General features: G+C 40.9%; 3 protein-coding genes across 3 annotated transcripts; 2 read left to right on the top strand and 1 right to left on the bottom strand.

The window, feature by feature from the left end:
* The first annotated feature begins 584 nt into the window (after positions 1-584).
* prpf39 (PRP39 pre-mRNA processing factor 39 homolog (yeast)) lies at positions 585-7645 on the top strand. Its single transcript, XM_086190319.1, has 15 exons — positions 585-731; positions 1852-2274; positions 2447-2637; positions 2758-2883; positions 3021-3139; positions 3327-3494; positions 3584-3764; positions 4202-4309; positions 4416-4580; positions 5028-5154; positions 5477-5745; positions 6128-6312; positions 6620-6703; positions 6898-7006; positions 7187-7645. Exons 1-15 carry the CDS (start codon positions 719-721, stop codon positions 7274-7276), a joined length of 2358 nt encoding a protein of 785 aa, XP_086046445.1. The 5' UTR covers positions 585-718; the 3' UTR covers positions 7277-7645.
* Positions 7646-8335: 690 nt separating this feature from the next.
* On the top strand, positions 8336-9828 carry faua (FAU ubiquitin like and ribosomal protein S30 fusion a). Its single transcript, XM_086190322.1, has 5 exons — positions 8336-8411; positions 8893-8974; positions 9055-9199; positions 9431-9486; positions 9597-9828. Exons 2-5 carry the CDS (start codon positions 8900-8902, stop codon positions 9720-9722), a joined length of 402 nt encoding a protein of 133 aa, XP_086046448.1. The 5' UTR covers positions 8336-8411; positions 8893-8899; the 3' UTR covers positions 9723-9828.
* Positions 9829-10303: 475 nt separating this feature from the next.
* Positions 10304-12479, bottom strand: fkbp3 (FKBP prolyl isomerase 3). The gene is made up of 7 exons (XM_086190320.1): positions 12352-12479; positions 11929-12030; positions 11722-11823; positions 11502-11637; positions 11173-11240; positions 10996-11093; positions 10304-10592 (listed from the first exon to the last, which is right to left on the bottom strand). Exons 1-7 carry the CDS (start codon positions 12454-12456, stop codon positions 10538-10540), a joined length of 666 nt encoding a protein of 221 aa, XP_086046446.1. The 5' UTR covers positions 12457-12479; the 3' UTR covers positions 10304-10537.
* Positions 12480-16829: the final 4350 nt, after the last annotated feature.

Genomic DNA, 16829 nt, shown 5'->3' with positions numbered 1-16829 from the left:
GCCATTTGAGCTTTCAATTTGTGTTTCACACCCCTAAATGTGACGTATCTCTCAAGAATCACACAAAGGCATGTTCATTTCAAACAGATGTAAAGATTTAAGTGGGTCCATTCATTTCAAGTGGGAGTCACTGCCGGGACTTTCCGATATGTTTTTTTTTTTTTTTTTACACCATTCATTCAAAACGGTTCCGTATGGTTTGTCAGTGACGTGGAGCTTGTGCGAGTGTAGGGCGGAGGCTCTACAGTGCTCCACATTCACCAAAAAAAAAAAACAGGATTTATTTAAATAAAACAAAAAAACAACCCCACTGTACGGGTCTCTCGAAAATAAAAGTCTGTCATTTTTTGTTGGGTGGGGTTCGCTAGTTCGTGGGAAAAGCTACAAGAGAACAAGTACGTTATGTCGAAGAAAACTCAGGTTTTTTTAAAAGTTATATTCTAAAACATAATCCGGAGACGAATGTGTGCCTAATCTAGCAGCCCAGTATGTTTTCATGTAGCCAATCTATCCAGAGACGCGTTGTGAAAAAGTGTAAAAACCCCTCTGGACGTTGGTGGGGGTGGGGGGTGGGGTGTTTGAACTGAGCATGCGCGTATATAGCCTCGTTGCTTCCAAGTTGATAAGGATGCTCGTTGGCGTACCGCGCGGGCCGCTGTGGTGTCGATAAAGTCACGGAGAAAGCTGCACGCGAGTCTGCGAGTCATACCAAAATTTAATGGAAGATACTGGTAAGGTCCCCAAACACATCTTTATCGGCTCATTTGTCGCATAGTGTTAAAATTTTAGGAATTATTCCGCTAGCAAGCGCGGGCTAGTCGTGGCTGCTAACGATAAGTGAAATGGCCTACGTTAGCCAGCTAGCTAACTTGGAGATGTCGTGGGTGCCGACTATTAGCTGGAAACGGAGGGAAATGGCGTGACTTAGCACGTTGTAGACTGAAGTTACCGGAAGGTCATTCGACATTGTAAGTTTAAATATACATATTTTGTGTAGACTCTTTTCACGTTTGTACGTAAACGTAAGTTGGATAATGTGGTTTCGCGGTAAAAGAAAGCTAACGCTAACTTCTGGTTATTGTGGGTTACTTAACATCGATGTGAGCGGCGTTCACCAGGAAATAGATGGGTGTAGAGGCCCAACTTGTGATTGAACTTTGACTGTTGAAGCACCGTCCCGAGTGCAAGATGGCCACGAGTGGTACTAGCTAATATTCGTTGTATTTTTCGTCACCGTCTTGGTGGAACATGCATCTGTATTAACCTCATGTAAACATTTACAGTTCATTACATCAGTTATGCATAGTGTTATTTTGTCACCTGAGCCCATTGGTGCTATATTTTTAACACCGTTACGTAACGTTAAGCTCTCTGGCATCCGTTTTCTCGCCAACAAGGAAGTATCTGTTGCACCAGCTGCTCCGTCTTACCCTTTTGGTTTTTTTTTTTTTTTTTTTTTTTTTTAGATTAACTTGAATGAAATGGGAGGTCCTTTCCCCCCAATTTGTTAGGTTATCGAAGCTCTTGGTGACATCAAGCACGTTCTCAAGTGCGAAATATGCGGCACAACTTCTATAAATTTAATCAAAAGTGTAATTTGGTCCACCTAAAATGAAAATGTCAGGTTGTGCAGAACTAAGGAAACAAATGCCTTTGATACTGACCACCCCTCCCAAAAAAACATGAATATTTGTAGTCCTTTTTAATTTGAATGGTAGAATAATGTAAAACTGTAACTATAATTTGATGAATATTTACATGTCTTTATCTTGACCCTGATTACATTTTAGGAGTACCGTGGCCCTTTATTATGCTTTAATCAGACTTATGATTGTTCATCCTTGTCCGCAGGTCTTCACCTCTCAGACGACCCCATTACTGGAATGCTAAACACTGAGCCCCCTGTCATGGAGAGCAATGGGGATGGCTTCCTTCCTGTTCTGAGCCAAGCTGCTAACTGGTCCATGGAACAGGCCGCTACAGAGCCACTCACTGGCATCTTGCCTGAGGACTCAGGAGCATCCCAGAAGGCTTCAGAACATAACCTTGACCAGCAGGTGAATTCCACAGAGCTGGGATCTGTGGAGAAGGCGGTTGAACAGTTTCAGATTGCCACCAGTCAGCTCTTCCAAGAGGAGAAGCCACCGCTTCCACCACTGCCTGCCGATGAGGGAGAACAGCTGTCAGAACACAGAGCAGAGTCAGAGGAGTCTGAGCAACAAAGCCAAGACATGGCTATAGAATCGGAGCCGTCTGTAACAGATGGCACTCAAGGTAAATGAATAGTTGGGGTTAATTTTATGTATCCAAAGCATGTAATGCCCCCAATGACCATGATAATAAACCCTTTCTTCATATTGGTTGTAGAAATTATTTGAGTGCAGTAATCTCATAGAGGATAGTCTATTACATTACCTTTTGCATGACTTCTTATTGGCTCCTCCAGATGGGACTGAGGCACAAGTGATGGAGGATGGCATGGAGCTTGAAGACCCATCCAGAGAGATGACGGAAGAACCTGCTCTTCCCGCAGAACCACAACTACCCAGTGAGTTTGATAAACTCTTTAAAGGATGTGAGGACAACCCAGAAGACTTCAATGGTTGGGTCTACCTGCTGCAGTATGTGGAGCAAGAGGTAAGAGAAACCAGAGATTCCCACATGCTCAGTTTCTAGAACAGAGGGAAGTCACATTGACACAATTTTTGTTTTTAAATGTGAACAAATAACACTGGTTTTGCTTGCTTTCCCATACAGAATGTTCTTGAAGCTGTGAGAAAGTCCTTCGACGTATTCTTTATGCGCTATCCTTACTGCTATGGCTACTGGAAGAAGTATGCCGATATAGAGAAGAAGCATGGAAACATACATGTTGCAGAAGAGGTAAATATAATAAGCCAGTTTTTAACAATTTTGTTTTTGTCTTTTATACACGGTGCACAGTTGCACCCCCACAGCTGAGTTTTTGGAGATAAATAACATTGTGGGGACCGGCTTGTTGATATTTCGTTTCTTCCCAGGTGTACAGAAGAGGCTTGCAAGCCATCCCTCTCAGTGTGGACCTGTGGCTTCACTATCTGACCTTCATCAAAGAGAACTCAGACCCCAGTGACCCGGAAACAGAAGGACGTATTCGAGCGTGAGTAAAAGAACATTACTTTTTTCTCCCACCGACTATTTTGCTTCCTCCTGCTGGTGACCATATGGCTCATCTTGGCAGAAACAACTTGTATCCTGAACTATTTACAGTAGAAATTTAGACTCTTGAAATATTTAAACACTTCACAGGCATTCATCATTTTGCTTTCTTTAATTCTTCCTTTTAGTGCCTATGAACATGCTGTTCTGGCGGCTGGTACAGACTTTCGCTCAGATCGTCTCTGGGAATCCTTCATCGGCTGGGAGACAGAACAGCAAAAGCTTGCTAACGTCACAACCATCTATGATCGCATCTTGGGCATCCCAACCCAGTTATATTCACAGCACTTCCAGAAGTAAGCAGAAAGAACGGAAAAAATAATCTGTAGAGTTTTTTTTTTTTTTCTCCTTGGTCAAGGAGTGACATTTGTTTTTACCCGTGCAGGTTTAAAGATCACGTGCAGAGCAACAACCCCAAACACTTTTTGTCCGAAGAGGAGTTTGTGCAGCTGAGGTTGGAGCTCTCCAAGAATAACCTTGCGTCCATGGTCGGTGAAGATGACGAGACGCCTGCTCCACAAGAGGAGCTGCCCCCGGGTACAGAGGATCTGGCAGACCCTGCTAAGGTACAAGTCCACTTGTCAGTCCTGAGAGGGGAGAGAATGTTACAAATCTATTGCTTTCAGGAGTTGAGCATGAGGTTGCGTGTTCTCCACGATGAAATGGAACAAAACATGTGTTCAGGTTTGAAGAGGTGTCTTTATGTCAGCAGCCAAGCCAAAGAATTCCAGGGGGGATTCAAGCTGGCATCCAGTCAGGGACTCGCCCTTAAACTAAAAGGAGCAACTGACACCCATTGACCCCAGCACCTGCACCCAGAGGTTGCTACGCAGGGTGCATACATACATCCCCCCTCTGCAGACTTCTTGTCTCTGCCAAGCTCATGGTGATGTAAATCCTTGGCTGCAGGACTCGCAGTTATCTATCAAGTGGAGAATGTCAATCAGTAACTCATACATGACCGTGTTGACCTTGTCTCCTTTTTTTGTGTGTTCAAATGTAGAGGGTGACGGAGATCGAGAATATGCGCCACAAGGTGATTGAGGTTCGGCAGGAAGTGTTCAACCACAACGAACATGAAGTCAGCAAGCGCTGGGCCTTTGAAGAAGGGGTATGCTAGTTTGCTCCTGGGGTGGATGTTAATCATGTAAATATAGCCAGCCTTTTTGTTAAATTGAGAACTAACATCAGTGCATCGTTTGTTTGGGTTTTTCCAGATTAAAAGACCATACTTCCACGTCAAAGCCTTGGAGAAGACTCAGCTGAACAACTGGAAGGAGTACCTGGACTTTGAGATGGAAAACGGGACTCCGGAGCGCGTGGTTGTGCTTTTTGAACGATGCCTCATCGCTTGTGCTCTCTATGAGGAGTTTTGGACCAAGGTAACATGATCTCTTACCACTCCCTTGCACTTCTCTCGCTTCCTCCCTGCACTTCCCCCATCAACGATGATATCACATCGACAGTAAACGTCCTGCACTCTCTTTGCGTGTAACGTTGATATGTGACTGTATCTGTTGTATTAGGGGATGGCCAGCTTGCCACACAAGATTTGACTGCAGCATTTGCCAACTACTACGTTGCATCTTCTTCGTCTCCCACTACCTTACAGAAACTTATCTAATTGGTTCCATGAAGGTGCTGATAGGTTTACACAGAAAATTTCTAAAAACGATCTTGTCAATGAAGAAATTCACAATTTCAACGGACTGAAAATGTAGGTTTAAATGTGTTGTCTCTTTTGCCTTTCTCTCTATCTCTCTCTCTTCTGTCCTTTTCTATCCTCTCCCGCACTTCTTCCAACTCTCTTTCTCTTTTTCACACTGAAGTATGCAAAATATCTAGAGGGCTACAGCACTGACGGTGTGAGACATGTCTACAAGAAGGCCTGCACCATTCATCTGCCTAAGAAACCAGCCATCCACCTGCTGTGGGCAGCCTTTGAAGAGCAGCAGGGTGAGTGACACTCATTGAAAGCGGCATGCAAATCAAGCAGATATAAATACTATTCAGCCATGAACACAACTCCATTGCTGTTGAAGTCAGATCTTCACCTGGATTCATGTTAAGTGGGAGTTGCAGTCAACACGAATGATGACAAAGCGCGAGAATGTTGTGTAAATTTGAGGTGTGCTAACATAAGCATGTGAAACCAAACCGCATCAGATTAAATATCTGCAGTGCGAGAGACCAATCACACCAGCCGCAGCCATACAGACCAGTAACAAAAAAATTTAACTTGATTTACCCTCACAGTATTCTACTTTCCTTTACTCAGCCAACGTCGAGGAGGCTCGCGGCATCCTGAAGTCTCTGGAGGAAGTGATCCCAGGTCTGGCTATGGTACGCCTTCGGAGGGTGAGCCTGGAACGTCGCCATGGTAACCTGGAAGAAGCAGAGGCACTGTTGAGGGAGGCCATGGAGTCTGCAAAGAGTGAGACGGAGACATCATTTTATGCTGTGAAACTGGCGAGGCAGTTGGTAAAAGTGCAGAGGAGTCTGAGCAAGGCTAAGAAGGTGCTGCTGGAGGCCATTGAAAAAGATCAGGTGAGCCGGTTCATCAAGTCCGTCTACGGGGTCGCAGAAAGTCCAAGAATGTCTTAAAATGTTCCAAATGTAAACGCCTCTCATGCCTCACCTCATCAATGAACGTATTTTGTTGTCCATCTGGGAAATGACAGTTGATGGCATTCTTTGAAGGTGAAAGGGTTACCGAACACACGCAGAACAGAAGCCATTAACATTCCTTCAATGAACTACGACTGAAGAGAGAAGTTGACGGTTTCAGTCACATGGTGTTTTTATTTTCAACTTCTCTGCTCTTTACTAACAGCAAACCGTTGCCTGCACAGTTGTGGTCCTCAGAGAGCCAACGTGATGCGTCAGATATGATGTCATGCCTAAACTACATATATTTGTGGGTTTACAGACAAGCCCAAAACTGTATCTGAACCTTCTCGAGCTTGAGTACAGCGGAGACGTGACGCAGAACGAGGCAGAGATCTTGGCTTGCTTTGATCGAGCCCTGAACAGCCCGATGCCTCTTGAATCCCGCCTCCTTTTCTCCCAGCGCAAAGTCGAGTTCCTCGAAGATTTTGGCAGCGACATCAACATGTGAGTTTGTTTGAGAGTGTAAAGTGAATCTTGAATCTTGCCTTTTGCTATATTTAGGGCCTGAGCCTGAAGGTGCTTCGGGCGAAGACCCTATTATGTTTGCTCGGCAGAGCAACACAGTAGCAGCACTAAAAACAGTACAAACACACACTAAACTGCGTCCCAGCCCCTCAAAAAAAAAAACACGGGGAAGCTCGGGCTGGAGCCGGTTTTCACATACACACCCATTCAAAACCTGGTACTAGACTGTTTTTGCTGGTAATGAGCGCACTTATATTTCATATTGTGTTCTTTTCATGGTTTTTAGACTTGTGGCTGCATATGAGGAACACCAGAAACTACAGAAAGAACACGAGTCCACAAAGAGGAAAGCGGAGAATGGGTATGACAGGTAAATACAGGGACAGTGGCGGGTTCACGTCAACACAGGTCTTCAAATATTTGATTATCAGGAATGACATTTGTAGAACCTTTCTCTATGTATTGGCACCATCTGAAGTTTGTGCTCTAAAAAGGGCATCAATAAATCCAACAAGTTAAGTAACTTCTGAACTTTTAATAACATTTATAACTACACGTCTGCAGCTCTCAAGAACCCGATGCAAAACGACAGCGTGTGGACGAGACCGGAGCCGTGACCGCAATGGCAGACATGCAGGCGAACAACTCCGCATACAATTACAACTGGTACCAGGTGGGTCTCCTGTCTGCCCAGTAGATGGCACTGAAAACACATTTTTCACTCTCAGCTCATGGTAACCAAGTTTGTGTCAGTGGTTGCTTATTTGTGTTTATCTTGTGGTTTATGTTTAAATATTCATTTCCAATGATTCTTAACCTCCTTCCCCCCCCCCCCCCCCCCATTTTCTCTTAGCAACAGTACGGTGGTTGGGGACAGAACTCCTGGGGGCAGTACAACCAATATACCCAGTATAACCAGTACTACCCACCTCCTCCCACATAGTGGACAAACATCGTGACACGAGAATGGAGACCTGGTGGAAAGCATCCTTTATCTCCCTACGTCTTTATAGGGGTGTATAACATGGCGTCACGGAGGGTCAAATGTGTCCCCAACCCAAGAAATAAACGTCAGATTTCACTGATTTGTACTCTCTCTGGTTGAAAGTGTGCTAATTAGGTAAATTCCTTGTAGTAGCCTTGGCTTGGAATATAGTACACTTGGCTCTCCATATCGGTCATGTTTAAAAAGAAGTTGCTACATTCATCATCTCCAACACTGGTCGCTTTTTAAGGTTCTTTCTTGCATGTTGGCAAAGGTAGATCTAAATCTTCCCTGTGTGATAAAGGTTTTGTTTTGTTTTTTGTTTTTTTTGTTTTTACACAATGGAGGACTTCGTTTGGTCCCTTTCTTTGTGCTAAAGGGTTAAAGGAGGTATTTGATGTACTTTTCAGTCGTGTTTCTCCTGAAATTGAAAGATTTTTAATATTTGACAGTTACGTTTCCATGAAGACAAATTGAGGACTTCCTTTTGTTTTGTTTTTATTTTTAATTTTGGCTTTATTTCATAATAAAGATATTGATATCCTGGAAGTGTTTGTTTGATTCCTTGAATAGCTCAATAGTCATTGATGATTGACAGGTTTCTGCCTGCATCATAACGTCAAAGTGAGGAATGACTTTTTTTAATAAGCATTTTACCAGAAGAACAAAGTCAGGCCCCTGGCTCGCCCTCTCCCATTAAACCGTGATCGCAAGTTGCAACCAATCGCTTGTCTTTTCAGTTTTGACATAACAGTGTTTGGAAGCACATGACCATCGCTGTTCGGATGATGTATTTATGAGCATGTCCAGCTTCAACGCATTAAAACCCTCACAAAGGGAACTATAAACCCTTTTAGTCCTTTAGATGTCGGAAGTGTAGCGTTCACTGTGACTTTCGTCGTACTTGTGCTTGTTAACACATGAATAGTTAAGCCAGACATCGCTTCAAGTAAAATGACCTGTATTGATTCATTTCCGCGTTGTGGGCGTGGCTACCACGTCCGAGTAGGCTTACGTAAACCCACACATGCGCGGTGTCGTCCCTCAAACAGCCCTTTCTATGCTCAGCGTTGAACGACTGGCATCTAACGAGGTAAGGCCTGATCAAATAAAGTGAAAAAAGGCTGAATTTTCAAACAGTTGACTGACATTTACAAGTATTTATGTCACAGAAATCGTTGCGTGCCATTGGTTATGTTTTATTACCAACAAAGCGCAGCCATTTCTTGTGTTGTTAAGCTTTTCTTGAATAAGCGTGCCCCATGTGGCTAGCTTAGCTAGCATAGCATTAGCTCGATAAGAGGGACAAGTTTGTAGCAGTTCCCGGCGCTTCGCTTTGCTTTCTCGTAGTTTTAAACATACCGGGGTTGTCTCTGGATATATTTGTTCTTACTCTGTGTCAAATTCAACTTAAGACAGAAGTATAATATGGAGATATATGGCAATGACTGACATGAAACAAGTCAGTCATAAGCTAACACTTTATTAGCAACAGTTCCGTTCAGCTTTATTAATCCATGGGCAAATCATACAAAAATAAACCGATGATAACCTGTTGGTTCGTGTTCTACCAGCATCAAGATGCAGCTCTTCCTGCGTGCCCAGAACACTCACACCCTTGAGGTGACTGGACAGGAAACTGTCAGGGAGATCAAGGTAAAATCCATTATTTGACTTCCCTGTAGTATCAATCCTCCAAGAGAGGTCTAATACGAAAATTATCTGTTGTCACTCAGGCTCATATCCAGACTCTGGAAGGACTCCAGGCTGAGGATCAGGTCCTGCTATTTGCCGGGTGCCCACTGGAGGATGATGCCTCTCTGGCCTCCTGCGGCGTCTCAGAACACTGCTCCTTGGAGGTGGCTGGCAGACTGCTGGGAGGTCAGTATATTCAATGACAAGTATGCTGAAAATTGTGAGAAAATACAGGCTGAAAGATTTGATTGGGTTTGTGACAATTCAGATGCACTGATTCTACCAAAGGTGAAGCACAGATAAAAGTACTGCTAAACTAAGGGTGCATTGAAGAACACATTCCCTCATTAATGTAATAAATACTTCATTAATTTGTTTGAGAAATGCCCTAAATCTCTCTGTTCCTCCCTTCACCAGGTAAGGTTCACGGCTCTCTGGCCCGTGCCGGGAAAGTCAGGGGACAGACACCCAAGGTGAGAAAATTCTAACCTTTTCAGTGTTGTGTTGCTGTAGAGGGTAAAACGGTGGTTATTTGTTGACTTTCGATTTGTGAAATATGTCTGTTCCCTGTCATGTGACCCAGGTCGACAAGCAGGAGAAGAAGAAAAAGAAGACTGGCCGCGCCAAGCGTCGCATCCAGTACAACAGGCGCTTTGTGAACGTTGTACCAACCTTCGGAAAGAAGAAGGGACCCAACGCCAACTCTTAAGTGCTTCAATGACAAACGGGGATCAACACCCATCTATTTTTCAGTTTTGATCAAGTTAAGTGTTGTTTTTGCTGTGAAGAATAAAACTTTAACTTGGACAAAATGAGCATCAGTTGTGTGTCCCGCATCAGTTTAACCTTTTTTTTTTCTTCCTCCAAATGTCGCTCGTTTTGAAAGGTGAGAAGGTGTCCGCTAGAAATGCTCAGCAGTGTTCGCAAGTCATCAGCAGACTGTCAGGTTTTATGAAAACCTTTTCGTTGCTCATCTGTAAATCTGTTTTTTTTGTATTTCTGGACTTAAAATCACCCCATGTGCTAGAAGCATGTATACAATGTGAGTTACATACTCAGATCTGCAAAATTGACTATTGATGAAGTCTAATATCATACATCTTAGTTTCTGCTTGTTTACTCCCAAAACTCAACTGGTCTTTCAGAAACGGCACGTTGAGATTAAAACAAGCAAACCGTTACCAATTTATTTTTAAAATACTGTAGTACCTCCAAATGTAATGTTTTAATCCCATATCCTTCCAATCTAAATGTGCTACATAAAGTGAGAGAAAAACCTGGAAAACAAACTGAAATCTCTGAAACAGTTTTATTTAAGGTTTACATTGTAAACGCAAAAGGAAAAAAAAACGATTTAGGCTGTTCCATATATACAATATTGACATGGTATCGGGCTCCGGCCGCAACACTGTAAAAACTTGTTCATCTCCAACCCTCCTGGTAACAATGATAATAGAGACAAACTGGAGACCAACACAAATGCCATTTTGACAGCAAGACGCTGCTGCTGCTGCTCCGCACCAGTTAATCCACGGCCACCAGCTCGACCTCGAAAATCAGCTTGGCGTTGGGTGGGATTCTGGTAGAGTTGGAGTTGAGGAGACAATAGTTGTCACTGCAGAATAAAACAGCTGCAATACAGGCAAGAAGCACATTGGTTCTGAACCATCGTGAAAGTCCGATCTTTGAGTTCAGGTCCTCCCGTTAACCTTCCGGTCTTGTACTTGCCCTTAGGATCTCGAAAAACTTTTGCAGCAGACATCTGATAGAATGTGGATAGTGGGTTAGCAAAAACAAGCTAACAGGCTACGAATGAGTTAAAAGAAAGGCTACAGCTGTCAAGTGTTCCATACAGATGTTCCACATGTCTAAGGTGGGGTTAGCCTCTCGTCAACCTTTCAGCACATGCTTCAGGGGCATCTATGTGGAAATGTGACATGCAAAACCAGGTTAGCGAGACACACACAAAAAAAAAAGGATACTTGGAATCCGGGAGGCCCTTCTTCCCGTAGGCCCACTCTGGTTCGATCTCCAGCCGAGCAGTTTCACCCTTGCTCATGGTCATGATGCCCTCGTCCCACTGAGGAAGTAAAAGTTCACTCATGGTGACGCTGTGCAAACGGAGTCATGCTGAACACGCAAGGAGCGGGAGCACTTACCCCTCTGATGACTCGGCCCAGACCCACTTTGAAGCTCAGGGGTTTAGTTTGTCTCTTCTTTCTTGCCACTAAGGAGGAAGTCAACAGTATCTGGTTAAAATTAAATCTAAAACTACTATTTGGTCAAGGGCCAACTGCCAGGTTGGACTACAGAAATACATCATCCTTGCTGGAGTCTGATGCCAAGCTAACGGTTCGAACTGTTGCTGCCATCAGATGGAACTCTGGAGCTCCTGATGTTGTCTACAAGACGTGAAAACATTTCCAGTTGGGACATTGGGAGTTTCATTTGGAGGCGGCGCCAGTGTGAGTCTGTAGTTTTAACCTACCTGAGGGAATATTAGTATCAAAGACGGTTCCATCCTCCAAGGTTCCGGTGTACCAGCAGCTCACAGTGTCGCCTTTCTTTGGGAAGTTCACTTTGTCGCCTTTCTTGAGAACCGACTTGGTGAACTTGGGTGGACCCTTACAAAAACAACATCCCAACAGGTCACTACATGATGGTTAGGAGGTGCATTACTGGGAAACTTAAAACTCTCCAGTCGGTACCTCGTCCACGATTTCTGTCTTAACTTCTTTGGGCTTTTCTTCAATTTTCACCGCTTTGACCTGCTCAGTTACCTCTTCAACTGGTTCTGTGCCTTTAAACCTCTGTAAGACATGAAAACAGTGAAGAAAAACACAAACACTCGTCATAAATCCACATGATGTGCTTCAACAGTACAGATGCAGCACTGTCACACGATCGTCACTTACTTTGCTCTCAAAGAGCTGGTTATAGGCAGTGATGAGTTGCTCTTTCTTTGCTGTTTTGGCAACATTTTTGATGTTTCCAAGCAGCTTGTGCTCATTGAGAAACTGCAAGGGAGTGAAAAAGAGGGGTGGATGACTCAAAATGGCATTCAGAGGATTGGCAGGTTTAACTGCGACACTGTTCTGGAATAGGAAATCATGACATATATATATATATATAATTGTGTAGCACTCCTCTGAATAAAAGAGACTACTGGGTGTTGTTGTTATTTGTGTATGTGTGGATGCTACATCCCTGTAGCATCATGCGGCTCCTCGGAGCTAATGCTAACTCTGCAGCCTGTGTCGCCTCCTAAGTACCCCATGCTAATTTAGTTAGCAAAAATACGACTTGCAATCACAAAGAGACTGAAGTGAGAAACGTACCGAGTGTGCTGCATTGTCCTGAATGAATTTTATGATGTCTTTTTTGGGGAAATCATCACTTTTGAGCTGCTCATCGCTCCACTCCCGTGTTGGTTCATCCGCCATTTTGAGAGGCGAACTACTGAACTTTGCCCTCACGGATGTAATACACATAAACTCCCTGATTTATATTCATATATTTTTAGAATTAATCTCTGAGCTGTTAACTGATGTTTAGGTTTCACCCGAAAAATAGAATTTTGTTGAAATAATTGAGGAAAAAATTTATGCAAGCTCAGATAAAGGGAACACCACTGCTAAAAAACAAAAGGCTCCAAAATACAGAATAATTAATACATTAAAATGAGCTCAAACGTAATGAGACTTCTATTATTTCATTGACAAACTGGAATTAGAAATAGACAATATATCAGTAGATAAAAGTAAACAACAACATAAATCTGATGGAAAAAACAGGTTTATATGCTACATAAATGGAAATGTATCAAATTACTTTCTACTTTTACATTGCTGCAATTAAACCTGATGAGACTCCTTGGTTTGCCATCTGGTGTGCGAATATGTAACTGTTTACTAAAGACTTGCTTCCTGGGCATCCTACAAACAAACATTGATATTTGACAAATACACATCCATACATACACACATAAAAACAAACATATAGACACATGTAAAAACAGACATACATGTTTACAAACACACATACATATATGCATGCATACACACAAACATACAAATATATACACAAATGCTTTGTTGTTTTTTAATTTTTTTTTCAAATTCAGATTATCAAGTTTTTATTTCATAAAATCATTCATGCAGATTTTTAAAAAAATGTTCTACGATTCTTGTTTTTTTTTTCTTTCCTGCTCTCTATTTCTCTCTCTCTGTGTATTACGATTGTTTGCGTTCTAAGTTCTTTGCCAAAATATGAACACAAATAAAGATAATAAACTGTGTACAACAACAACAACAGCTGCTCAAAAAATAGCCCTGATGGGATTAATAAAGTTGTGTGCATTGGAATCTCCTGTAAAGTATTGCAAACTTAAAAAAAAAATACTGTACTGTACTTATTTATAAATTTATGGCAACATACATACAAACATACATACATACATACTTTCATACGCATACATAAATACAGTATGTATGCACAGACAAAAACATACATATATACATACATAAACATACACACACATACAAACATACATATATACATACACAAACATATACACGCATACAAACATTCACATAAACATTCATGCATGTATACATATGGACATATATACACATACATACACACATATACATACATATCTGCACATACCCTTCCTCGCACACATACACATATACAAACATACATACATATTTACATTCACATAAACACATACAGACATACATACATAAATATACACACATACATACATACATACATACATACAACATGAACACATACAAACATTCATAAATGTACACACATACAAATACATGCATACATACATACATACTCACACATAAACATTCATACATGAATATGAACATACATACAAACATACATACACACAAACTCACACATACTGACAAACATACATACGTAAACACATACATACAAACATAAACCAAAAAACATACATACAAACATACATACATACTCACACACATAAACATACATACATACATACATACATAAACACATAAAGACATACATACAAACACATCCATAAACACATAATTACATACATATACGCATAACTTCATACACACATACATTCATACACATATATGAAAATACAAACATGTTTATATGTATGTATGTGCACATATAAGATAAGATGTACTTTTATTTTCCCCGTGGGGAATTATTTTTTACATGCACACATACACACATACTGAAAAATACATTCATAAACACTTACATTCATACACCAACAAACATACGTACATACACACATATAAAATGCGTATACATACATACAAAATACATACATACACAGAAAAACATACACACATACATACAGTATATACATACACACATACTCACACACATACAAACATACATACATGATTACAGACACATACATACATACCCACATACATGCATACTCACGTTTACACACCCATACCTACATACACACATACATAGATACAAACATACATACATAAATACATACATATACACACATACATATATATACACATACATACATATATGTACACATACACACACATTTATACATACACATATACTTGTACATTCACACATACACACATCAACATACATGCATACATACACACAGACAAATATACATACATGCGTACATACATACATACATACATACATACATACATACATGAATACATACAAATAGAAAGGGAGCCAGAGCCTTCAGCTATCAAGCTCCCCTCCTGTGGAACCGTCTCCCAGTTTCAGTCCAGGACCCAGACCCCCATCTCTACTTTTATGAGCAGACTTAAGACTTTCCTCTTTGATCAGGCTTATAGTTGGGCTGCTTAGGCTGGCCCTTAGTTATGCTGCTATAGGCTTGGGCTGCTGGGGGATCTCCCATGGGTCACTGGGCTTCTCTCTCCTCCTCTCCTTCCTCTCTGTCCTCCTGTATGTGTCATACATAAATCATACCCATATGTGTTACTAACTTGTCTTCTTCTCTGGAGCCTTCGGGCTCCCCTCATCCCACATCCTGGGTGCTGCTGGAGGAGGCTACAGACCTGAAGAGGCTCAAGCTGCCACTCATAGCACCACCTGCTCACGTCCCCGTCTGTCCATCAGTCTCTTCCATTTCTCTCCTTCTTTGTCTCTGTCCCTCTCTGTCCTTCTACATATCTGTCTCTCTCCATTATCTGTCTTTGTCTCTGCCCCGCTCTCCTGCTCTCTTTCCCCCCCAACTGGTCAAAGCAGAAGGCCGACCCCATTGAGCCTGGGTCTGCTTGACGTTCCTGCCTGTTAAAAGGAAGGTTTTTTTTCGCCTCTGTTGCAGGATGTGCTTGCTGATGGAGAATTGTTGGGTGTAGATTCATTGAAGGAGTGTGGAACTGGACCTGCTCTAATTGTGAAGTGTCATGAGAGAACTTTTGTTGTGATTTGGCGCCAAACAAATAAAATTGACTTGACTTGACTTGACCTACATGGAGACACACATACATAGATACATACATACACATATACACACATACATAGATACATACAAAGATACATACATACACACATACATAGATACATACATACACACATACATACATACATACACATATACACACATACATAGATACATACATACATACACATGTACACACATACATACACACATACATACATACACACATACATAGATACATACATACATACATACACACATACATACATACATACATACACATATACACACATACATAGATACATACATACATACACATATACACACATACATAGATACATACATACATACACATATACACACATACATACATACACATATACACACATACATAGATACATACATACATACACATATACACACATACATAGATACATACATAGATACACATATACACACATACATACATACACATATACACACATACATAGATACATACATACATACACATATACACACATACATACACACATACATACATACATACATACACACATACATACATACACATATACACACATACATAGATACATACATACATACACATATACACACATACATAGATACATACATACACATATACACGCATATATAGATACATACATACACATATACACACATACATAGATACATACATACATACACATATACACACATACATACATACATACATACATACATACACATATACACACATACATACATACATACATATATACACACATATATAGATACATACATACACATATACACACATACATAGATACATACATACATACACATATACACACATACATACACATATACACACATACATACATACATACATACACAAATACACACATACATAGATACATACATACATACACATATACATACATACATACACACATACATACATACATACATACACATATACACACATACATAGATACATACATACATACACATATACACACATACATAGATACAAACATACATACACATATACACACATACACATATACACACATACATACATACATACATACACATATACACACATACATAGATACATACATACATACACATATACACACATACATACACACATACATACATACATACATACATACATGCATACACACATACATACATACACATATACACACATACATAGATACATACATACATACACATATACACACATACATAGATACATACATACATACACATATACACACATACATAGATACATACATACACATATACACGCATATATAGATACATACATACACATATACACACATACATAGATACATA

The sequence above is a fragment of the Aulostomus chinensis genome, chromosome 20 (assembly GCF_037954235.1).
Source record: "Aulostomus chinensis isolate RoL2024-O1b breed Wild chromosome 20, RoL_Achi_v1.0, whole genome shotgun sequence".
NCBI lineage: Eukaryota > Metazoa > Chordata > Actinopteri > Syngnathiformes > Aulostomidae > Aulostomus > Aulostomus chinensis.
Note: the sequence above shows the minus strand (reverse complement) of the source record. Positions and strands in the feature narration are given on the sequence as shown.